This window comes from Erpetoichthys calabaricus, chromosome 4 (genome assembly GCF_900747795.2).
Source record: "Erpetoichthys calabaricus chromosome 4, fErpCal1.3, whole genome shotgun sequence".
NCBI classification, from domain to species: Eukaryota; Metazoa; Chordata; class Cladistia; order Polypteriformes; family Polypteridae; genus Erpetoichthys; species Erpetoichthys calabaricus.
Genome location: NC_041397.2, coordinates 107,005,032 through 107,030,844, shown reverse-complemented (window position 1 = coordinate 107,030,844; position 25,813 = coordinate 107,005,032). Strand labels below are relative to the sequence as shown.

The 25,813-nt window shown below is 36.9% G+C and overlaps 1 protein-coding gene across 1 annotated transcript in view; it reads left to right on the top strand.

Moving 5' to 3' along the window:
* Positions 1-25,813, top strand: part of vwa8 (von Willebrand factor A domain containing 8) — a 509,572-nt gene that overhangs the window by 19,593 nt on the left and 464,166 nt on the right. Inside the window, exon 3 of the mRNA XM_051925677.1 lies at positions 20,762-20,892. Coding sequence (XP_051781637.1) covers positions 20,762-20,892 — 131 coding nt within the window. The remainder of the gene's footprint in view (positions 1-20,761; positions 20,893-25,813) is intronic.

Below are 25,813 nucleotides of genomic sequence, written 5' to 3'. Positions count from 1 at the left end.
CGAGGCCATAGTCTTAGATAAATTTTTTTTTATGAGTTCAAAGGAATTTCTGTGAAAATGTTACACAACATTTACTCTTACATATATTTAGAACTTTGTTTCTCAACAAATGGTATACATTAATATTGCTGAGGCACATTAATTAAATTACCATTATTAAATCAGTTACTAATAACTAAATATTAAGAAGTTGTAAATTAAACACAAAGACAACGTCAAAGTTTTGGGAGATCCAGCCCATATACTGTAGATGTCACGCAAATGAAATACATCTTTAAAGACTGGAGTCCAAAACAGAACTGAGTATAACAAAGAGAAGGCGGTATACGTATGGTTGGCGAAAGGAAATTATGTCATGAGTATGTGGCATTCTGGAACCTGAAGTGACATCAGGAGGAGGCGGGATATGGAGGATCGGAACCGGAAGTGATATTGTCTGGGGGCCGGAAGTGATGGTTAGGCTGAGGGTTGCTCTTTTGTTCTGTAGAGGGAAAGAGTTAGAGGACAGCATCAACTCCTACTCCGGTGGGCAAACGCACTTATTTTTAGCCCGTAAACTGTCTCCTAATTGCACGTGTGTGACAAAGTATTGTGGCAGACAGCTGGGGACCCTACCCAGCCGGGACGCCTGGAAGGTCCACGAGAGGGACAATACCTCCCCTGGGCCACGAGAGGGCAGCCGCCCTGGTCTGCTTCGGGGCCACCGGAACAGAGTTGGGAAGCTCATCTCTGTTGAGGCCTGTGGCCCCCGCCAGGGGGTGCCCGGATGATTATGGAACCCTGGATGGCTCACTTCCACCAAACTTCGAGGTGCTGCCAGAACGAATTCCAGGGACACCTGGAGTGCTTCTGGGTGCTCATGAGGCACTTCTGCCACACCAGGAAGTGCCGCCAGAAGATCTTCACAGAGCACCTGGAGCACATCCGGGTACTGCATAAAAGGGGCAGCCTCACTCCAGTAGATGAGCCAGAGTTGGGAGGAAGAGGACAAAGCTCAGGAGAAAGGAACAGTGGCGGTGAAAGGAAGGACTGTTGAGAGGCCTGGACTTAAGGGTGTTTGGTGCAAGGGCACTGTGTGTTGTGTTGGACTTATCTGTGTCTGCCTGTCTGTGTCCAGGCTGAACTTCCACAGTATATATAGAATTATATATAGTAAACCTAACTTTTGACAGCAAATGTACAATACAATGTTATTTTTTGGTGTTGTCTGGAATTTTTCTTTATTTTTATGTTTAAAGAATATATTTTGAGCTATATTTATACTTGATGATCAGAATCATCAAAAATAATAGGTATGTAGTCCCCCATAGGCAATTTTTAGAATAAGAGTTAAAACATAGGAGGAGGAAGCAGCTGTCTTAAAATTATCCTACAAGGGTTTGTTTTTACCGAATGATCAAATTACTATACTTCATGCTGATAATGAAAAATGACTGTAATCCTTTGGAATTTGTAAGGCTGAGTTCATGTGCTTTGGAAGCTGGCACTAAACATTTGACTGCTGCAGTCTTGTCCCCATTATATTCTGGTTATTCCATTTCAAATGAAATTGGTTAAGTTACCTTCATGAAAATTCTAGCAGCCTTAAAGTTGTTGAAAGTTAACACATTTTTGAAAATCAAAAAATGTACCATTAGAGGCATTTGGAGAGAGACAGAGAGATTGGAGAGCCATTCTGGCAAATGAAAGCCAATCAAGCATTTGGGAGTGCCAATGAGTGAGAATTGTGTGAGCTTTGTATGATGCATAATAATACATTTTCTTTCATTCATGTTTATACTCCCATTATCCTTGCTAGCAAATGAAAAGGAAGAAATAATTTGTTATTTGGGCATACATAAGACGTTTTTTTTACCAATGTTAATCCTTAAGTACAATCAAGCAACAGTGATTGCATACAGTGTATAATGTCAGTCAATATTGTTTTTCATCACAAGACTTTATTATTTGACTTGTAAAAAATAAAGGAATAAGCAATAGGTCTAAGTACCAGGAAGTAAAATCCCCAGAAAGTACTGAATGTTTGATGTCTGCTTTATTTTGGTAGAAATGTAACAGCATAGCGGTATACTGTACTTAATGGCGTTTTATAAGATGAGAAGTAAACTGCTTACCTGACATTAATCTGAGCAGTTTGTAAGCTGACAAACTGGGTTGGCTTAAAAGTATTCACTTGCTTTGATGAACCTTCTATAAGTACTATTTACTTTATACTATACTTTGCATCTCAATTAATGTTCTCTTGTTTAGCTATTGCCTGGTATTGGTTGGTTGATTGGTTCCCTTGAAGTATTAATTTCTGCTGTAAAATGTTTAATAAATGTTTGGTGGATGAACATTTTTGCAATTACAGATTTTTTTATCCCAGCAATATTTTGACAAGGCAAAAACCAACCTTGTTATATGGTACCAGTTCATCCCAGGGCTCATTACCTTTGCTTTATTGAGGTTATCTTGTGCTACTTGTACTATACACATCATTTTAGTCTGCATTACATTCTGCCTGGTTGCATAAGTAGGTGTGCGATAAGAAACTCAGCTTTCAGCTTTGCCAGTAGCTGAAATAAAGGTTAGTTTTGTCTCTTCAAAGGAAAGGGTCAGTGCCTGCTTAGTCCCTAATCCACCCCAGTAGATTTTCATAAAAATGTGTGCTTGGTGTGTGGGTGTGTTTGTGTGTGTCTTGTGGTGGGTTGGCACCCTGCCCGGGATTGGTTCCTGCCTTGTGCCCTGTGTTGGCTGGGATTGGCTCCAGCAGACCCCCGTGACCCTGTGTTCAGATTCAGTGGGTTGGGTAATGGATGGATGGATGGATGGTGCATTATGGACAATTATGGTGATCTTGCATGTAATGTAACTTATGTAACATATGTAGCTTTACTTTGAGCACCAGTATTAGTTTCTGGGGAATTAGCATTAGTTTTTGTTTGTTAGTATGTTCATATAAAATGCAATACTTGTTTCTTCATACTTACAAACTTATATATGCACGTGCAGAAGATAAGCTCCACACTTTGTGGATTCTGAAGAGTGAAATTTGCAGAGATATAAGGAGAAATGCTATGCACATGTATGTGTACAGTGGCTACAAGCAAAATTAAAAATTTGTGCTTAGTGATTAAAAAAGAACAAAACTAGACTTTACATTTGCATGGGAGAGCAAGTAAATTGTGAAACATTTCGTGAAAGACACAAGAAAGAACAGGCTAGTGCTTAACCGGCAGACTGGCAGACAGTCAAATATGGAAAGCACACACTTGAAACAAAGGGATTTCAAGTATACTTAGAACGAAAAGACTTTGGTATGTAGAACACAGAGATGTTTAACTGTATTTTGTATTGGATGATTAGATTGTATGAAATGTCAAAAATATAGATGAATAAAGCACTTAAAGGAGTTAAAAATCTGAATTTATAAGTGAATTTCCTTTTGGGAGAGACATTGGAAAGCACCTATTGTATGGAGAAAGAGAAAAGTTTTTTTTATAGTGTTTCGAAAGGTGCTAGTGCACAAGAAGGCCAAGAAGGGATTTTTTTTCCATTGATGATATAATTCTTATTCTGGCCTGTTCCTCTTAAAGAGCTATGATTCTTTTCCTTTCTCTGTCTCAGTGACTCTTAGATCTGCATGGATTTACTGACACATAACATCTCCTACTTCTACTTGTAAAGTTTTGGTTGAATCGTTATAAAGAAAATTAAAGTAAAAACTGTCAAATAACTGCTAATAATTAACATTTGTAAAAAAACCCTCTTCTCTTCATAAACCCTTTTCTCTGGATGCCTTGTTTTAGGTTAACATTTACAGATAGAAGTCTGACTTGATTGTCACTTTTCTTGTCTTTTATAAAATTTATAGATGACCTGTTTGTCAAATATCATGCCAATTATTTTAACAAATAAGAAATAGATTTTATTGTTTATTTTGCTTGTCCCATTGAAGATTAAGTAGAATTTCCTAGTTATAATAAAATTTCCAGATAAGAGTCTGTAGATAACAGGTTTGTTGCTGATTTAAAAATTCTGCTGTGAATGTGGTTATATTGGTGTATCAATGACACACACTCACCACAGTGTATTATTTACATGAACCTCAACATGTTTTGATGCATCACAGCTTTTGACAGTTACTTACATATTTGGCAAATATAGCAGAAAGCAACAAGAAATTCTTTTTAAATTATAAAATAGATGTTTTTTCTGTAATCATGGACTTTGTACCTCATTACTTTAGAACCTTAATTTTACATGATATGTTTCACATTGGTATGTATAAAATATTTTTGTCAGAATTAAAACTCAGTACAGTTCGTCAGTCATCTTGACCTTTATGCTAACAAAACACAGAATTTAATTGTCAAATGAAATGGGGTTTAATAGCCAATTATTGATTCATTTTTATCACTTAGGGATCCACGTGTATTTATCAATTTTAATTTAAAATGTCTCTTGGTTCTAGAGATGGACTGAAAGAACTGCAGGTTGAAAGTAGTCAAAAATTATTATAGTGATAAAATCAGTTAACTATTTTGGAAGCCACAGTTGTATAGTGTAGTATAAGTGTCTGTATGTTTTAATGTAAAGTATCTCTCTATTATAAAAAAAAAATCCTGGGAGGGAAAGACTAGGGAGACGCGTGAAGATCACGTAAGACACTTAAAAGACCCACAAGACGAAAGAGATTGGCCATGGAGCGTCTCGCGGGGACCTTAAACATGAGACTTTGTGCCAAGAGATTGACCTAGGACCGTCTCGCGGGGACGTAGAATATGAGATTCTTGCAAGACACCTCCTACCTAGAACCAATATCAAATAATCACACAGGCAGCAAAACACTCAGTCGTGTAAAGGATTTGAGCACACACAGATCCAGGGCTCTCAGCGCATATAAAGCGTATAAGGACAATATGTTATAGATGAAACGTCAATGACTAAGTGAAGCAGAAAGAGCAGCGCGGAGAAAAGAGACCCAAAAGCGCTGGAGAGAAAAAAATGTAAAAAAGAAAATCTAGGTGCAAATTCATAAAATAAGGAAGGTAATAATTAGCCCGGAATAAGTGGAACTGAAAAAAAAGCACGTCAAATCTGGCTCAGAATTAAAAGACAAAGTAGAACTTCATAAATGTTCAAAAACGTTGGCGCTATACACATGCAGAGCAGGTTAGAGATTATGAAAGCAGTGGAATTTGAAAGGCTCAAAAAAAAACGTTGGCACGATACAAATGCCTAACTTGCTCCCAGCTCTTAAAACAATGACAAGCAAAACATGCAGCTCGCCAGCAGCAGAAAGCCAGCAGATGATCCGACCGCTTCTCCGTAGCGTGCGTTCAGCCACACCCCCTTCATAACGTGAGCAGCGTTATACGTCCTGTGAGATAGAGATGTAACCACGCCCGGGGCTGGAAATAAAGTACAAATATTGTTTTTACAAAAGTTTTAAAGTAAAAGTGAAAAATAATGCATACAGTATGTAACAATTCCCATGAAACTAACAATCTCTTTAAATTGTATATCTGGTAAACCAAACCTGGGGGTGGGCGAGCAGGGGGCAGAGCCCCCTAGTAATGAAACAAAAAATATTTGCAGAGAATGTTTACACTTCTAAAAATATAGTCTGTTGTTTTGTTTTTTTTTTTGTTTTTTTTTAACTATCAACCTTTGGAGCTATGTGAAGTTACCCTTTGGCACCCTGATATATTTAGGTGAAACCAGCCAGTCAGGATCAGTGAGAAAGACAAGTGGAGCAACAAAAGAATTTACAGGAAAAAAGCTCATTTACCAGCAGAGAATATTTAGATGAACATTTGACAATAGAGGAGGAAGTAATTGTTATATAATGAACTTTGAATGCTTAACTGTTACTGGCTTAACAGGTTATAAGAATTTCGTCATGCTTTTGTGAAAGTTTGTAAAACTATTCTATGTTTTTGAACAGATTTACAAGGCTTTGAAAAATCAGCAAGCATTCAGCTGCATTTGTAGAGAATTATTTGCCCAGAATGTACAAATAAAAAAAAGTTCCAAATTTTGAACAAGAACCATGCAATTTGAGAAAATTCAAATGATAGTTTTACTCACAAGAATGAAAGATGCAAACAAAAAATATATAAAAAATATTCTGTTATTTTTTTTTTACCCTGACCAGAAGAAGAGAATTGAACCAAATTTTCTGTTATATTTGTTAGTCTTTAGAGTTGCTATACAGTGCAGCAGCATTATCATTAGCATGGTATCTAAAGAATAGTTATTTTGCAAAACATCCTGCTACATCCATGCCATTGTACTGAGTAGAATGACTTTATAATGTTATAAAAAATAGTAATTAGAATGATTAAATGCTATTAAGTCAGTTAAGAATTATTTTTTATTCCTTTTTTTCGTCAGTTTGCAAATCGGGCCCAAGGGTTTTTTTAGGGGGTTCAATGTGTAATTGAAGAGGATATTATACAGATTTTACATATTTAGTGATTGATGTACCAGCCTTGTAAAAGTAAATAAGAAAAAACGCAGAACCACAGCTTTACTAGATTTCAGAGTAAAACATTTATACTTGGTATGAAAACTCCATTGCATTTGTTCTTCGCGTTTGTTAATATGCAAACTCCATCTGAACATTCAGATTCCATAAGATGGCCTCACTTAATAACATTTAATTTGTTCATCACTTTTATATAGACTGCATTCTGTACTTAATTATTGTCTTTAAACTGATTTTGCATAGCAGTAAAGTGTCTTAGTGGCATGGTGACATGAATGGTTAGAACTGAAGTTTCACATATCCACACATATGTGTGTGTGTGTATACTTCTCTATCTGTGTATTTATAGTATTTAATAATCTTTTGTAAAAGCCAAATTTTCCCTTGGGGACAAATAAAGGTCTGTCTAGCCATTTGTCTATCCATCCATCATAATCAACACAGTGATATTCAAATCAGCAGAGGCAAAATCAATTGAAAAGGCTCAAACTACAGGAAGGTTGTCATTGTAAAGTGAAAAAGAGCAAACTGTACAAAACTACTAGTAGATGTTACTGACTCTGTCCCATATTTCCTGACAGATCTAGAACCATATCATTTGGGAGATTTAAGTTTGCTAATTCTACAAAAAACAAATGATTCTTGAAGTTGCTATTACCTTCATTTGAAATGGAAGAATAATAAGTGGAATGCACTTTATTTACAGCATTCCTATACTTAAGCATGTGTTCATTGTAAGCCGTAGAGATGGCATTAGTACCTGTTTTCTTATAATGCCATTCAGTTTCAATGACCAGTTGTTGTCAACACCCTAAGCTGTTGCATGTATCATAGGGAAGAGGTGACAGCAGGTACCTGTATGGTTACTAGAGGGTCAAAGTAATTAATTAAGAACAGCTGGAATTATATTGAGAAACTTTGAAGAAGCATGGGGAAAATGCAAATAGATCAGTAGACGTAATGTTTTGAAAAGACCAGTAGACTATAGGGTTGCATCAATAAGGCTACTAGTTGCAGATAGGAAAACTCTGTTGTTTGTGTGTATGCACCAGAAAGCTGTTTGGGGTATTGCATCTTTTTAGAGAAAGTGGGTGAGATGCTTGAAAGGGTGCCGCCCACTGACAAGGTAGTCCTACTGGCTGTCTTCAATGCTCATGCTGGGAATGGCATTGATACTTGGAGGGGAGTGATTGGGAGGAACCACAATGGTGAGATGCTATTATATTTCTGTGCTCGTCATGGATTGTCCATAACAAGTACTATGTTCAAACAAAAGGAGACTCATATGTGTATCTGGTACCAGAGCTCCTTTGGGCTGAAGGTTGATGATAGATTTTGTAATTGTGTCATCTGACCTGAGGCCACATGTTTTAGACACTTTGGTGAAGGGTGGGCCAAAGGTGTCAACTGATCAGCTTTTTATTGTAGGTCTGGGTAAAAATATTGATTTTCCGAATGTTATTTTTCGTTTAAACCACTGTTTCCCAAACTCAGTCCTGGGGAACCCCTGTGGCTGCAGGTTTTTGTTCCAACCAGCTTCTGTTTTTAATTGAACTCCTGGGCTAATTAAGTGAACTGATATTTCCCAAGGTCTGTGTTTAGGGAACAATATAGAAATTAGAAAACTAAGTTTGCTAAAAAAAAATATTAAAATGAACCAAGCAGTTATATGGGAATAATGTATTTTTTTTTGTTTTTAACAGTATTTTCATCTTGATTTTCATTCTGCTTTTCTAGGTGTTCTAATTGTTTAATTAATCCATTATTTACTAATTAGTGGGTCTCACTCTAAAGTAGTTTCAGTCTTTGATTATTCAGTGTTGTTTGCCTGGGTGTCTGATCTGCTCGTTTTAAATTGTCATTATTAAGATACAATGAAGGGAAAAACTGCACCGAGAAAGGGCCAAGTATAATGAAATCAACAAAAGAGAGTTAAGCATTTAAGTCTATAGCAAAGGCAGAAATATTTCTAAACGTCTTATAAATGTAAAAATCATGCTCCTATGCTTTTCTGAATGTCGAGTAAAAGAAAAAAAAAATCAGTTGTCACTGATTAGGAATCCGGTTGGAACAAAAACCTGCAGGCACAGGGGTTCCCCAGTACCGAGTTTGGGAAACACTGGTTTAAACGAATCATTATTGGTTATTAAAGTCCCAAGATCATTCTTGTGAATTTCTATCCTGCTCAATTACAATATATAGATTTTTGCTTATCTTTATTTTTGGCATCCTATCTAGTAGATGTCGCTATTGCACCTGTTAAGGCTTACTGTGGATAAAGCACTTTACTGCCTCGCAAAAGGTATGTCCTCCTCAACTGAAATCCGCACCTTTGACACTTAAATCAGATGTGTGGACTTACTATAATTTCAGACAGTGTGTTGGTAAAGAACACCTGGATAAAAGCAAAGCCATATGTAAGCTGTGTTAAGCATTGTTACACAATACATTTTAGAAATCCCTTATGCCAACGTCGCCCAGAAATGTAGTCTCTGTTGAGATCCAAATGAACACAGTCTAAACAATGTGAAATGGAGATGGAGTTCTAAGCTTCAATTTTAATTTGTCTTGTACCCAAAAAATAACAATCTATACCAGTTTTTATATGTAAAGATACAAGACCCTACACTGTTGTTAAAAATGAAGGCTTTTGAGAAATGTTACAAGTTTTGGAACTGCCATATACTCTACCAACCAGACAGCAAATGAGAGAAGTTATTGTAGCTAGTCTTTGAGAATAGCAAAGCATCGGTATGTCTCTCAGGGCAGTGGGAACAGTAGGCCCAACTTGTGACAGCTGGACATCAAGGGCAGCAGATTCCTAGGTTACAATCACCACATTAGTAACAACTGGGCACCAGTGGTGGATGTGTTGTAGACAAGAGGGCTGCATGCCAGTAACACCGGGAGCAACCATGCTACCTATAATGCAGAGCTGCTGAGATGGCTGGATGTTGTTCCAAAAACCTTTCCAGTCTATCCAGTGCTCTGTTCCATTGCATAAATAACCACATCAATCACAGGTTTGTTTCTTGACAAGTCCAATAAACGTTGCTTCTCTTTAAGCATGTGACTAGCTGTACTAATACAGTGGAAATGTTTGCAACACGCCTCAACCGGCTGAGCAAGCAGGCAAATGTTGGAATTTTCAGAGCAGCCTGTGATACCAAAGTGAGTGTATGTGCACAGCAGCTGACATGAAGTAGCTCCATATGCTATGCCGCACAGATCATATAAGTGGGGTTGTCAGTCACGATAGCTGCTTCTTTGTCTTGTATGTTCCATTCATCCAACACTGCTATCAATAAACATCACCTCTAGATCCTCGTTTAAAACACATCCTTTTTGTCTGGGGCGGAACTGTGAGGATACATTTTCAAGACTGATTAACGTGACTGCTACACTTATACAATGACATGAGCCATCCCATTGTATCTTTCATTTCAACCAATTCAAGATTAGTTTAAATGTCCAATTGGGGAATACATTGGCTAACAGTTTAGTTAAAGGGTGTCTGCATTGAGATTCACAACAAATGAATAGTTTATTGAATAACATACTTATTATTTAAGAAGCAAAATTTGATTATTTTATAATAATATTATTCAAAAGATGATATACTGTCGATGTTTTATAAAGTAGGTGCCATTGCATTATATTAAAACAAAGAGCTCCCCATAATAAATGTGGACTCTAATGTGGTGATACATATGTTAGTTAAATTATGGTGAATTTTGATTAAAGCCAGTGCTGTGAAAAATAATCTTTTTAATATAAGAACAATGATATTTTGTTCCACATCTTGCAAGTACTGTTTGTTTATTACTAATCAAGTATTGCTTCTTAAATGTCATTTCATTTTGATGGAACCGGGGCACCAGTGAGCCCTAAACATAATGACACAATACAGCCCCAGGTTCATATCAAAAGGTGTTTATTCAACACAATACCTCCACAAATTTACACAACCACAAGTTATCTCTCTCTCTTCCAATCACCTCTCCTCTCTCCATCACACTGTCCTCTTCCAGTTGAGTGCTGCCTTCCTTCCTCCCAGCTCCAACTCGCCTGGATAAGGGAGTGCAGTCCCTTTTATTGAGGACCTTGGAATACTTCAGGTGCCAGAGCTGTTGCACATTGCAAACACTTCTAGGTTACATAGAAGTCCCATATAATAGGGATTACATGTCCCTACAGTACCCTCTTGTGGCACTGTCAGGCTCCTGCAGGGCTGCTCTGTCAGACTTCATTTCCCAGTATTTCCTGCTGGTTTCTGAATGGGTGCAGATATGGAGGTCTACTGCCATCTAGCCCCAGGGGGGAATAAACAGTCCTTGGAGACAGTCCTTCCCTGTGCTTCTGTTCTTTTCCCCCATCCAGGGAAGGTCCTGGAACCATGTCCAGTTAGGATGCCTGTCCATTTGCCTGGGGCCTCCTGTCCTGGTAAGGAATCTCCTTCTCTGTCTGGGCTGCCCATCAATCCCCTTGGAAAGTTCTGTTTGGGTATGGCCCCTTTCCGTTCTTTGGTCAGGATACCTGACTGACCTCCTGAAGCCTCCCGTCTGGGCAAGGAACCATTCCCTTTCCTATTTGGGATGCCCGTCCAACTCGTGTGACACACCATGCTTATGCATAGTATGTCAATGTCAATTTATTTATATAGCACATTTAAAACAACATAGGAATGCTGTGGCCAAAGTGCTTTACAATAATAGAATAAAAGAAAGAACAAATAAATAACATAAATAGAAATAAAAATATATGAACATAAATAAAAAATAAATAAATAAATAGAAGTGATGTTATATAATCACAATGAGGAAACCATCAGTATTACTGACGGTCACGGAATGCAAGTGAATAGAAATGAGTCTTTAATCTTGTTTTAAACAGTTAAATTGTAGACGACTCCTTTATATGATGAGGTAAAGAGTTCCACAGGCAAGGAACAGCAGCTGCAAAAGCCCTGTCCCCCTTAGTTTTACACTTGGTACGAGGGACAACAAGAGACAACTGACCAGAAGATCTAAGCACTCTAATGGCTGGTGTAAAGCACACAATTCAGATAAATAGGCAGGAGCAAGCCCATGTAAAGATTTAAAAACTGGCCACAAGATTTTAAAATCAATTCTAAAACTGACAGGCAGCTAGTGTAAAGAAGCTAAAATAGGAGAAACAGAATCATACTTTCTTGCCCCAACCAGAAAGCGAGCGGCAGCATCCTGGACCAACTGTAACCTGTGTATCAGGGATTTGCTAATCCCAGAATACAGCGAGTTGCGGTAATCAAGGCAAGAAAAAATAAAAGCATGAGCAGCTTTCTCAAGATCCCTAGAAGATAAAAAAGGCTTGATCTTACCTAATAGACAAAGCTGGAAAAAGCAACTCTTGACTACAGAATTTACTTGTTTCTCAAAAGAGAGGTTACTGTCAAAGAATATACCAAGATTGCTGACTTGTTTTCAAAAGGCCGAGAAGTCCAAGACCAATTTGGGTTTTAGCTGATGGACCCACTATAAGTACCTCCGTTTTATTTATATATAGGAGAAGGTGGCCGAAGAGGAAAGAGAAAGGATAAGAGAGAGAGAGAGAAAAAGGACTGAGTTGGCCGGTTTAGGCATTCTGGTGCTGTTTGTCATAATTGGGAAATAAAGCGTGTGTATAATTGGGACATTCGGTGTCTTTCTGTCTGTGGCCGGGCTGGTATCTCACAATGCATATAAGCATAATTATAGCATAAGTATAATATTATGCATATTGTTTATAGTTAGAAAGTTATTTTTTGGTATTAAAATAAATAACAATGCTTTACGGTTTGAACTTGTCATTAAATATCATCATGTCTTTGGGCTAGGTCAGGCCACAGCACTTCATCAGCATTACATGCTATGCACTCCCTCGCCAGGCAACGGGGGAAGAACCCTCTCATGTGCTGAATCCGTCCTTGACACAACTCCACACCTATGTCACTACAGGCCAATTCCATGGCCTGTAGGAGATTTACCCTGGTGTAGGATTGTCTGTTATATACCTTCCACTGCCATGCAGAGAAAAACTCTTCTATTGGGTTATGGAAAGGGGAGTACGGTGGCAGGTACATATTAATAAATTGCTCGTTGATGCTACACCTTTCTCTTATCTGTTCAGCACGGTGAAAACTGACATTGTACCAAACTATAAGATAGGTAGGATGCTCGTTCAGCTCACAATCCTGCTGCTCCAGTCCAAACAAAACATCTCGAAGACCACCAAGAAATGTAAGAAGATGCTGGGTGTTATATGACTCCAGTGTGACATGATGGTGTAGAACCCCAAGCTTGCTTATGGTAGCACATAGTGTCACATTGCCACCACGCTGGCCAGGGACTTCAGCAATGGCCTGCTGGCCAATTATGTTCTGGCCTCTCCTTCTCCACTTCATGAGATTGAACCCTGCTTCATCCACAAAAACGTATTCATGGGATCTGTCCATGGAATCCAATTCAAACATTCTCAATATGTAGAAATAGATAGTTTTGTAAGTGCTACAGAAAGATGGACCTATGCTGTTGAGTACACTATATGCACTATTGATTTACATACATTGTACATACTTTTGATGTCATTGAACTTGACTGTAGTATGAATACAGTAAAAGTATACTGTAAACAATGGACTACTGTAAATGTGTCTGAATGTTCACTTATTTGCATATACTGAAATCGCAGCTCTTTGACCCTTTCTGAGTTGCACTCAGAGGGTACTCAGTACACTTGCTTCATGCGCACCCTGTTGTGTTGGAGGAAAGGCTGACACTTTTGATTCCTTCAGTGTTTGTGTTGTCTTCAATAACTCGTTTCTGTATTTCTCGCAGTCTAATGGTATTGTTTTGACAGACGTTGTCAACTATAATGGCCTTTTGCTCCTGATTGAACATAGCTGTCCTTCTACCCTCCTCTGACAATCTTGCAATTCTACAAAAACTGAAAGTACAGTTACAAAAATATTCATGCAGTACAATATAAAGAGCGATGGACTTTCCTCCCAGTCTATTGAAACATCTGTATAGAGTAGTACTGTGAACTTTCAAAGACAAAAAAAAAACAGTCATACTGTAGCTGTTGTCTGAATCTGCAGATTATGGTGGACACATAAAATACATGTATCAATATTATACAGTCGTATGAAAAAATTTGTGAACCCCTCTCAGCCTGCATAATAATTTACTCTACTTTCAACAAAAAAGATAACAGTTGTATGTCTTTCATTTCCTAGGAACATCTGAGTTCTGGGGTTTTTCCGAACAAAGATTTTTAGTGAAGCAGTATTTAGTTGTATGAAATTAAATCAAATGTGAAAAACTGGCTGTGCAAAAATTTGGGTCCCCTTGTAATTTTGCTGATTTGAATGCATGTAACTGCTCAATACTGATTATTTGCAACACCAAACTGGTTGGATTAGCTCATTAAGCCTTGAACTTCATAGACAGGTGTGTCCAATCATGAGAAAAGGTATTTAACGTGGTCAATTGCAAGTTGTGCTTCCCTTTGACTCTCCTCTGAAGAGTGACAGCATGGGATCCTCAAAGCAACTCTCAAAAGATCTGAAAACAAAGATTGGTTTAGGGGAAGGCTACAAAAAGCTATCTCAGAGGTTTAAACTGTCAGTTTCAACTGTAAGGAATGTAATCAGGAAATGGAAGGCCACAGGCACAGTTGCTGTTAAACCCAGGTCTGGCAGGCCAAGAAAAAGGAGCAGCATATGCGCAGGATTGTGAGAATGGTTACAGGCAACCCACAGATCATCTCTGAAGACCTGCAAGATCATCTTGCTGCAGATGGTGTATCTGTACATTGTTTTACAATTCAGCGCAATTTGCACAGAGAACATCTGTATAGCAGGGCGATGAGAAAGAAGCCCTTTTTGCACTCACGCCACAAACAGAGTCGCTTGTTGTATGCAAATGCTCATTTAGACAAGCCAGATTAATTTTGGAACAAAGTGCTTTGGACTGATGAGACAAAAATTGTGTTATTTGGTCATAACAAAAAGCGCTTTGCATGGCGGAAGAAGGACACTGCATTCCAACAAAACACCTGCTACCTACTGTCAAATTTGGTGGAGGTTCCATCATGCTGTGGGGCTCTATGGCTAGTTCAGGGACTGGGGCCCTTGTTAAAGTTGAGGGTCGGATGAATTCAACCCAATATCAACAAATTCTTCAGGATAATGTTCAAGCATCAGTCACAAAGTTGAAGTTACGCAGGGGTTGGTTATTCCAACAAGACAATGACCCAAAACACTGTTCAAAATCTACAAAGGCATTCATGCAGAGGGGGAAGTACAATGTTCTGGAATGGCCGTCACAGTCCCCTGACTTGAATATCATCGAAAATCTATGGGATGATTTGAAGCAAGCTGTCCATGCTTGGCAGCCATCAAATTTAACTGAACTGGAGAGATTTTGTATGGAAGAATGGTCAAAAATACCTCCATCCAGAATCCAGACACTCATCAAAGGCTGTAGGAGGTTTAGAGGCTGTTATATTTGCAAAAGGAAGCTCAACTAAGTATTGATGTAATATCTCTGTTGGGGTGCCCAAATTTATGCACCTGTCTAATTTTGTTATGATGCATATTACATATTTTCTGTTAATCCAATAAACTTAATATCACTGCTGAAATACTACTGTTTCCATAAGGCATGGAATATATTAAAAGGAAGTTGCTACTTTGAAAGCTCAGCCAATGATAAACAAAAATCCAAAGAATTAAGAGGGGTTCCCAAACTTTTTCATATGACTGTATATTTTCCAAATGCTCTTACTCCATTATATAAATTGGGGTCTTGGGTAGGATGCTTGTTGACATCTGGGTGTACTCCCTCACACACCCAACACAGCACCAATTTAGGATTACCAGTAATTGTAAAATTCACATCTTTTTTATGATTAACTGGACTACTTTGTGTAAATCTTTGAACTTATGTTACTTAGAACTGTGCTACCATGGTCATCATCCTCAGACACAGCTTGAATCAACAAATAGAGCTGTTTTATTTGCAATGTTAATATAACAGGATTAACCATGGTAGGCTAAAAGGCCCCATGTGGCAAATGTACTGTATAAGAAGTTCTTCGAAGCATTAATGGCAAAAAGGAGCATTACTATGTCAGCAAGCAATAGCATTCAGTAGACTACAGTTTCTCCTAATGTCATAGTCTGTAAATTAATTATATTCAATTGACTGATATGCCGAAGAGTTTCAGGGATAATGCATAAAATTAACATAGGATATGACCAAGCTAAGATTTGTACAGTGACATATTTACAGAAGATTTCTTCTCCTGTTATTTTATATTTTGTCCCAACATGCATGATGATTGTGATGTAGAAGTAATTTATTATTATCTAGTGATTTCTAGCTTTCATACGGATTTCCCTGGTGTACATTTTACAGTATGGTGCTAATATTCAGTAACATGCTATAACATGACTATATTAGAATAACCAGAAATGTTTGGTTTGTTACACTAAAGAACAATATGAAATTTGTTGTTTTATTTTTGTTTAATCTTAGTGCCAAGATTATCTTTTAGTTTATACGTACACATTTTGCTAGTTTAGCTCTATTTAGCCTCCTGTTGTAAAAGATGGCTTCTTTTACTAGTTAGCATATGTGTGATACATATGATGAGTAGCTTGCTAATAATCATAATTTTTCTACAGTTGCTTGTGTGTGTAGGTTTTGAAGTCATTGGTTATAAGAAAATAAAGTCACAATTTACAAAAGGTCACCTTCCATCTACATTTATTTCCGAATATTTACAGTAATGGTATTTTTTGCTTTCCACTCCTTATTAGGTGAATATAATTATTAAGACAAATTAAATCAATGTACTGTTGTGTAACTGTACACAGTTGTTTTTTTTCAGGGGGTGTCTATCTGTTTGTTAATGAAGATTTTGGAATTTCTCTCTTGAACTTTTTCTAGTGTCATTTTACTTTTGTTTATAGCAAACACTGCTGCTTTTCAAAAATACTTTCATCAGTGTTATTTTTCTGCCAAATGTTGCAAAATTAATATTTAGAGTAACTGAAATTTCTTTCAAGTAGACAAGGCATATTAACAGCTGGATGGTTTTATTATCTGGATTGTACCACAGAAACACACTTCAAGAAAACATTTAGACATTGCTAAAATCGCTGTGCCAAAAGTTATTTGACCTTTCTCTTGAACTGTTCTTAGTTCTGGCTATTGCGTCAGAGACTATCGTTGCATAAACCCATTTGGCAATATATTCAGTTCAGTTCAATCATGATTTATTCTAAAAAGAGAATTCATTGTATAGACAGGATTTATAACTACAAAATAAACACTTACCACCATGGATAGAAGCTAAGGAAGTTTGTATTTTAGCAGGTTTCAATCCCTCATCCCAGAGGAACCTCACGTTGTCCAAAAGTGGCGCAATTCTGCAGCAGAGTGTTCATGTTCATTTGACCTTGGCGTCAACTACACTAATGGCAGAATGCAGCGCTGTGGGTGTTTGAACTACCCATAAGCCATTGTGAAAATGTAGTATTGCATCACCTTCTATCCATTGCGGCTAGTACATCATTTTCAAATTGGAATCACTGGATGTACAGCAAATCCTTATTAAAAGTGTGAGAAGTCAGAGACCTTGAGTTAAAAAAGCACAGATTAGGATAATGTTGCAAAGCTATATGAAAGTGTTTTGAAGTTTTTAGAATGTAAATCTATGAAAAGGAGTGCAACTTACATCACACACAGGCTTAGTGGCCAGAGCACCTAAACTCACAAGCTCATAGAGCCAACAAGTTCTGTGGTGATGCAGACAAACACAAGATTATCAATCAAGTGTAAGTAGCACACAGTGATTAACAATAAATAAATAATTATATCAATCAATAAAAGCAAAATGTAATATTTCACAAAAACTAACTGAAATGCTCAACTTAATAAACTTCACTTTTTCATATTAAGCTCTTCCTTCCCTGCAACATTTTGAAAATTTCACTAAACCCAAATGCTCTGTTAAATTTGGATATAGCATTTTACATAGGAATCTCTGCAGCACTTCTAAGAATTGTGACATATGTTCTGTGGGATCATAGTAGAAATTAATGCAGTCTCTTATACTAGTCCCAATAAAATTAACTGTTTCTGCTTTCCAACAGATATTGCATTACAAGATTTAGAATTGCTTTATCGACACGAATAACAATATATGATGCAAAAACTGTAAAAAAGAAATCTCAGAAATAGCATTCAGTGTATCGATAATATATTGCAATAAAAATATTTCTGTAGCATACAGTATTGATTGTTTACCTAGGCACTAGTGCTCCAGCCCATAGTTGGCCAAGCGAACATATGTTTAAATTATTTCCAATAGCAAAAATATAAAAGCTATTATGTTGTAGTGGTTCTGATACATTCTTCATCAGTGTGGTTACTGCTGATGTTACATATTTAAATCTGTTTTGTGTTACCACAGTAGTACAGTAGTTTCTGTTGGTTCTTCATGGATCTAGCACACAGGGTTTAAAGACAAAAATCGTAGTCTGAAACCAAGCAGGGATTAAAACCAATATTAACAATGCACCTTGTATTCAAAGCCCAGATCATAACCTAAATTGTAGTTGAAAATGTACCACTAATTTCTTTGATTATTAATTACGACCAGCATCTCATAGCACCACGATCTCTGGTGCAAGCAGACATGCAATGCAGCCTTGCAAAGTTTCTCATCTGCAACATTGCAAATGTGACCTCCATTGGAATACACGCCCTAATAAAGGACCATATCGTAATAGCAAACAAGCTACAAAATGGTGGTGTCCCATGAAAAACAAACTAGCAAAGACATAACTACAAAACAAAAATGTAAACAAGATTTAATTAAATCTGGAGCTACAATAAGAATTAAATAATCTTCCAAAAAATTCTTTGATATCCAAAACCTACAATTAGATTAAATTAGATTACATTACATTACATTTATAGCAGAAATAATTAATAAAATACAGTATTTATACTCACAACAAAAATTAAAAAGAAGAAGGGAATTAACAGTTATATGAAATTGTTAAGCTTTTTTTTTTTTTTTTTTTTTGCGAAAAATGTCCCCATAGACTCTGCCTAATTAGCAGCTGTAAGTAATGTGTTTGTAAAAGCAGTTGTCTTCATCCTGGATTTAAATGTTGAAATTAATAGAATCTACCTCATGCTGAAATTTAAATATATATGGAAATGTTCTGCATATTTGAGATTTTAATCTATGATCTAGAATATGCACATTAATTTGTGACATTTTGCAATGTTTAAGCTCATGTCAAGACTTGTTGGTTTAAGAACTGAAGCACAACCAACCCTTTAATCATAAAATAAGCATTTGGTCAAAACAAATAGACTGATTCAAAATAACCTTACATTAATAATTTAACAAAAAAACGGATGGAATCAAGTTACAGTCGGCAGCATTTCAACTAGTGGGTAGAATTTGTTTTGTTTTGCAAATTTTACAAAACAGTGATTGTTGATCAAACAAATAATTAAAAACACAAAAAGAGAAACTGAAGTTCTAGGTACAGTTGAGTATCACCTGCTTTAGAATTAAAATGAATATTATGATTTTAAACTATATCTGTAAAATTGTTCAGTTAATATAAACTAAACCATGTAAGAATAACAACTAACATATTTTCAAGTCTGTGTAGTAGAACAGTGTTCTGAAAGTGTCAAAAACTGTTTAATTTGAACTACATCCCAACTGTGGCACTTTATCTTTCAGGAGATACTAGTTTGTAATTTGTTATGGTCAGTATTGTGACCTGTGTAAATGCCATGTACCTTGTGGTGATTAAAGTAAAACTGAAGCTATGATACTCCTATTTTGTCATGTACTATAGAAAAAAAATCATATATGTGTAGTTGGATTATAAATATTAAATATATACACTATCAGTCTAAATCTATTCTCACTAATAAGTGTCTACCAATTGTCAGTTTTAATGCATACGGAAATTTGCCTTGTCAATAGCGATTTATTGATAATGTTTTGAATATATCTAAAACACAATGGTGAATTGTTGCATATTAGAGATTCAAAGTGCAATTTCATGTTGAAATTAGTATGGTGGGGCATGCAACAACTCATAAAGAATTTTTTGTCACATCAGTCATAAAGACACCATGAATCTACAGACAAGCAACAATCAAACATGCAATAACCCCTCTCTCTCTTTGAAACATGTTAAATAATTTTCAAGGATCACTTACATGTAATCATAAGAAGTACATGTAATACTCACACTCACTCATGTAATACTCACACTCCAAGCAATCAGTTTATTAATATTTTATGTTGAGCATTTCTCAGCACATAACATCACAAAGGATGACAGACAGTTTTTCATAAATGTTGCTTCCAAGGACTTTATTGCTGCTACGAATAACAATGAAATTATCATGTGTTAGTCATGTACTCGAAAAATAATAATGACACATAACAACAGGCAATGAAAATATATTTCCTAATAAGGATGTACATCAGAACTTCTCAAAGAAATAATTTAAGGGCAGGTAGTATAGTCAGTGGTCTAATGCTTTAAAGACTTCAGCACTTCAGCCATTTAGACAGATTTTAGTATTTAAAGATTGTAAAAGAATTTAAAATGGTAGACTGAACATATCTTAACTCATTACTGAAGTGTTTATACAGAAAAAAGATTTTTGTAATGAAATGTAATAGTTGGCCTTACTTTAAGTCTCTATTTACGTTTTATTTAATATCATTTATATTAAATTATATACAGTGTCTTGCAAAAGGATTCTGTAATCTTAATAACAAATCCTACACTGAAATTCTGTGTTTTGTGATATTTTTACACAATTGGCCTCCTCCTGTGAATCATTAAAATAATTGCCACACTCTTTGGATAAAACCGCCACAGTTATGGGATCACGAGGGGACTGAATACTTTTTCAGGGTATGGTATCTGAAGTATTTAAGAATTCCTGCACTTGACACTAAATTAGAATAGCAGCATCTTGTCAACTTTTTTCAGAATTCAAGCCCAGGTGCCAATATTCATGCTCCTATGTATTATATTTCTATTTATATGACAAACGTATATTTCTGCTTACAGTTGCAATTTGTGTATTGTACTAAAATATTAAAGTATCAAGCAGAATATTGGAACATGAACTTTTTTAAAGATGTTTTAGACCAGTCTGATACAGTAAACATTTTTTTCTTTTTTTTTTTCTTTTTTTTTCAGCTTCTGAAGAGTTGCCCCAGTCAATTGCACAACATTTAAGATGGATCATGCAGAAAGATCTTCTGGGGCAGGATGTGTTTTTGATCGGCCCACCAGGTCCACTTAGACGTTCAATTGCCATGCAGTATTTGGTAAGATTATTGGCTGTATGCACTCATCAGAAATGCAGATCTACAGAAGTGCCCAGTTTGTGAATTCTGATAACAGTCTTCTTATCGCTATTCTGAAGGTCCATTTTATATCCAGTATGCTACCACCTACTAATGAGGCTGGACTTGGCCAGACTCCAAGACCAGGCTGTTTCTAATGAGTCTGCATAAATTTGTGTGAGGAACTTGCAGACTTGGGTGTGACTGCCAATTCTGATATCATGTGGGAGACTATCCATGAAGCTTGCAGAGAGTTGTGTTGGTGTTGCCGGTATTTCATCTCGCAGGGCAAGAGGAGTTGCAGCACACGGCTTGATGGAAACTCTGGGAACTGAGAAGGATGGCTGTGAGGAATCTATTAGCAAGTGATACACCATCTATGGTCTAGTGACTCATGTCCTGCTTACGGAGGAATTGAAGCATTGCGCACATTCGAATCTGTTCCTTAGAGAGTTGCAGTCATGGTGGGGGATGGAATGGTCCTTATAGATGACGCTGCAGTTGTGACCCCCTGGGATGGCTCCTTTGAGCAGCTGTTTAAAGCTTATCATCTAGCTAGGACGTTGGAAATCTCTGGGTCCACGGTTCCTGAGGCTGATCCTCCAATTAGCTGTGATCCACCCAATCTCACTGAAATTGCACAGATAGTGAACCAGCTGAGGGCAGGGAAAGCTGCAGGGATCTGTGGTATCCAGAGTGAGCTTCTCCAGACTTTTGGTAAGGGTGTCCTCCTGGGTATTGCAAGCAATGTATACTTCCATTTCAGAGACGAGCATCATTCCAACTGACTGGAAAACAGGACTTGTCATCTCTGTCTGGAAAGGGGAGGGTCATTGCCTGGATTCCGGCAACTGAAAGGGGATAACACTGCTGTAGGTGCTGGGTAATGTCCTTGCTAGGGTCAATAGGATCTGTCGTCACTTGTTCAACAACCAGCAACCGGAGCAGTTTGATTTTATGACTAAGAAGTCTACCATCAGCCGCATCCTGGCATTGTAGTTTCTCCTCGAGTACAAATGTGAATATCAGAAGAGTTTCTTTGCAGCCTTTGTTGATTTACATAAAGCACACACAAAATGCATTGTGGGACATTGTGAGACTTCGTGGGATCCCCCTGAAATTGCTAAATGTCATGACTGGCCTGTATACTGGTACTGTGAGAGCTATGCAGAGTGGAGTCAGAACCTCTGTGTTCTTCCCAGTTGATTCTGCTGTTTGTCAGCGGTGTGTTCTTGCTCCTACTCTGTTCAATGATTGCATGGACTGGGTGTTGGACAGCATCGTGGGGTCCAGCGGCTTTGTGGCATCTGTTGATGAAGAAAGATTCACTGATTTTGTCTTTGCCGACGATGCTGTGATCTTTGCAGAGTCAATGGAGGCTTTGATCATGGCTCGCAAGAGACTGAGTGAGGAATATGAGTGTATGAGCTTGCGAGTACACTGGATAATAACCAAGATTCAGGCCTTTAATTACCTTTTTTATGTATAGCGATCAGCAGTGTGTCTGTCTGCAGAGAAAGTATCAGTCGTGTCAGAAGGTTTACTTATCTCGACAGCAATATTCATGTCCCTGGTGACTCTTCCTATGAAGTCTGTAGACTGATTGGGAGAGGATGAGGGGTCATGATGTCATTGGAAAAGGGTTTGTGGCACTCCTGGTATCTTTGCAAAAGGACAGAAGTCCAAGTCTTTTAAGAGTCCTGGTGCTTCCTGTTTTGTCATATAGACGCGAGACATGTACGCTATCCAGTGACCTGAGACAATGACTGGACACCTTCAGTGCTATGTCTCTTCAGAGAATCTTTGGATACCACTGGTTTTATTTTGTGTTGAACGAGCTGTTCCTCACAGAGTCCCGAATGAGGCATGTTATCTGCATGGTGAGGGTGGTCACTTACGGCACTATGGCCATGTGACGCGATTCCTCGAGGGTGATATGGCTCGCACCAGATTACCAAAGACCTGGCTATGGCAGATAGATAGTCATTTCTGGAGGGTGGGACTGGACCGTTTGTCTTCCTGGGAGGTTCTCAACCATGATCTTGAACTGTTTGATCGTGTGGTGGGTGCGGCAACACGCTGTAAATGCACATGCTCCCCAACCTGACCTGCACTCATCTGTTTTCTTAAAATATGTAGGAATAGAATTTTGGAATATCTCTTTAAATATTAATATGTATTAATATGTATTAGAGGAATGTAAAAGTATTTTAGTAAATTTGTGCACCATTTGTGTTTTGCTGGAGCCAGAAGGCAGAGGGAGGAGGAAAGAAAAATTCACTAATAAATGTCAGTACGAAGAGTTAACAGTTCAACACAGCATAGACAAGCTCAGATACTTTTTAAACTCACGCTGTCTTGTTACAAAAATAAGCTGAAAAGGAGAGCTCAGGAGAGGGATCATAAATCAATTAGTCAGAAAAAAGTGTCTTCAACAGAAAGTCAGAAAATAGCTCACCAAAGTCAGAACACTAATCAGAAATCAAAGTCAAAAGGGTCGGTAAAGTTTTTAGGACCAAAATTCAATATACACAGAACTCTCTTTAGGAAGTTTTCAGTCTCAGATGTGAGAGGTACTTTTTATTAAACTGGCCCTCATCAAGTTTATCCTGTGTCCTGTTCCAAATAAGTGTCCAACAAGTGTCTGTTTAATTTATTAAACATGTTTGGAAAATACAGGTGATCGAAATACTCTGTTTTAGAATGTGTAAGAAAGGTCATGTCCTACTGAAGTATGTGATTATATGTTGGTGAAATGTTTAAAATCTTCTGGATTTTTGTATGAATGGCTCTATGTAATTTGTGACAGAATCTTCACCTAAGTCATAATAATATAGAAAGAGAGGCTAATTAAACACTATCTAAAATAAAATTCTGTATATTATCAGTATTGGGCACATTGTTCAGATATCCATGGTCAAGAAAAACCTATAAGGATCTTTAAATTTAGTGGATGTAAATGCATTCTCACAACTTTGCATGTATACAGTATGTTTGTGAGAGTGTCATGAAGAGGCTGTCCACTGGTGCATATGTGGTTGGGCTGCACCAATAGAGTTAACAACTGTGTGTTTTTATTTTTTTTTTCCTCTTAGGTGACAGTCATTTAAAGCAGTGCACTGCATTAACATTCAGACATTCATGGTATTATCACCTAGGCTTATGCTGGTAAACAATATCATTGGCAGTCATCGACTAATGACTTACATCTTTGTTGAATGTTACTTTTCCAGTTATTTGAGCCACATGTTTAAACAAGTCATAAATACTTTCTATATGCTGGACAGTTATGTCGTAATTATATACAGATAGACTTAAATACAGTTCAAAACATTAAATGAATCAACATTAGACAGATAAAAATCCAAATATATTGTGTCTTGTAAAATGCAAATTAGCAATCTGACAACATCCTCTATGGCTGGGTTTAACATGGTGGGTGCAGCTAAGTTATATATGCATTTTCCTTATACTTTTTTAAAGATAAAGAAGATCTGTGAAAGAAACCATTAGCAGTATTTTATTAAAGGAAGACAAGAGAGATGGGATGATATTCTGTGATGCTGCAGTTTTTGCAGCTGTTTTCAAAGCTGCAAGTGTGATTTGGTTAGCCTGTATGCATGAACAGCATCAATATTAGTGGGATTAAATCCTGTTTGGATTGATTAATGACTGTGACTGGAAGTTCAACCTCCATATGGATCGCCTCACATTTCTCTGTATTTGCCAAAGACTGCAAAAAGAAAAGACATAAAATTGTTAAAATGTATACATATCAAAAATCATGTCATAGTGGCATTATGATATCTTACCCCTGGAGCTGGCTTTAAAACTTTATCAAGACTTTCTTGAATATCCCCATCACTGCCCCATCATATTATGCCATATGGATTATTACAAATGATAATTGATACCACTAAATTTTACTCCAGGTTATAACTCCCTCAGTAAATCTGCTGTTTGGGAACAACTGGAGTCTGACATATGTGGTTTAGCATACTTATTATGCTTTAAAACAACACTTTGGAAATAGTGCATAAAGCAAACATAATTTACTAACATTCATTCAATTAAATTGTTTAGTTACTTATATTTCCTAGCATAATTCATAGCTCAATACTAACATTTTTACTAATTGAACTATTATCTATTTTTAACAAAAGATAGATAGATTACTACTATTTCAAAAATGACATAAAGGGGACATAGGTCTCAGAGATTCACAAGCCAAACCTGCCTTCTTGACAGAGTCCACTGAGTAGGCCTCCCCACTGGCATTCTAGCCCCAAATTCAGATGGCTGGCATCTGAACTGTACCGGCCTAAAATGGAGTTGAGGCTTTTAAACACCAAACACCAAAACTCTCAAAAGAAAACATCTGGTCAAAGTATAAACATAAGCTCCTTTATAATTAAAGAATTTATTCAAGAATTCCAAAGTAGCACATTAAAAAAAAAGCAAGAACAAAAGAGACAAAAACAGGTTATACCTAAAACTAAACAAATCAAAATAAATTAAAATTCAGAAGTAGAAGCAGATTTTGTTGGCCTAGAAAGTGAAGATGTCTCACTTGTATGAATTGGACGCAGTGGACAGTAGTGTAGAATGATATAAGAAATATGTAAGAAAAGGATTACTGCAAAAGAACAGCATTTGTAAACATTTAGAAGAGTAGAAGCAGTTCACTGCAGAACAGCTTTTTAGAGTTGATTCTGCTACTTAAAGGTCAGCATACATTTAAAATTAGCTTTCAAGTCCGATAAATTACAGTTGTGTTTTTACTTACTGTAGCTGCACTGTGATAAAAAAGTTATTAATATTGCCATTTTTTTTTTCTTAACCAGCATGGGTTCAATTATTTTTTTCCTATAGCCTATTGTACCCTATATGCAACAATTAAATG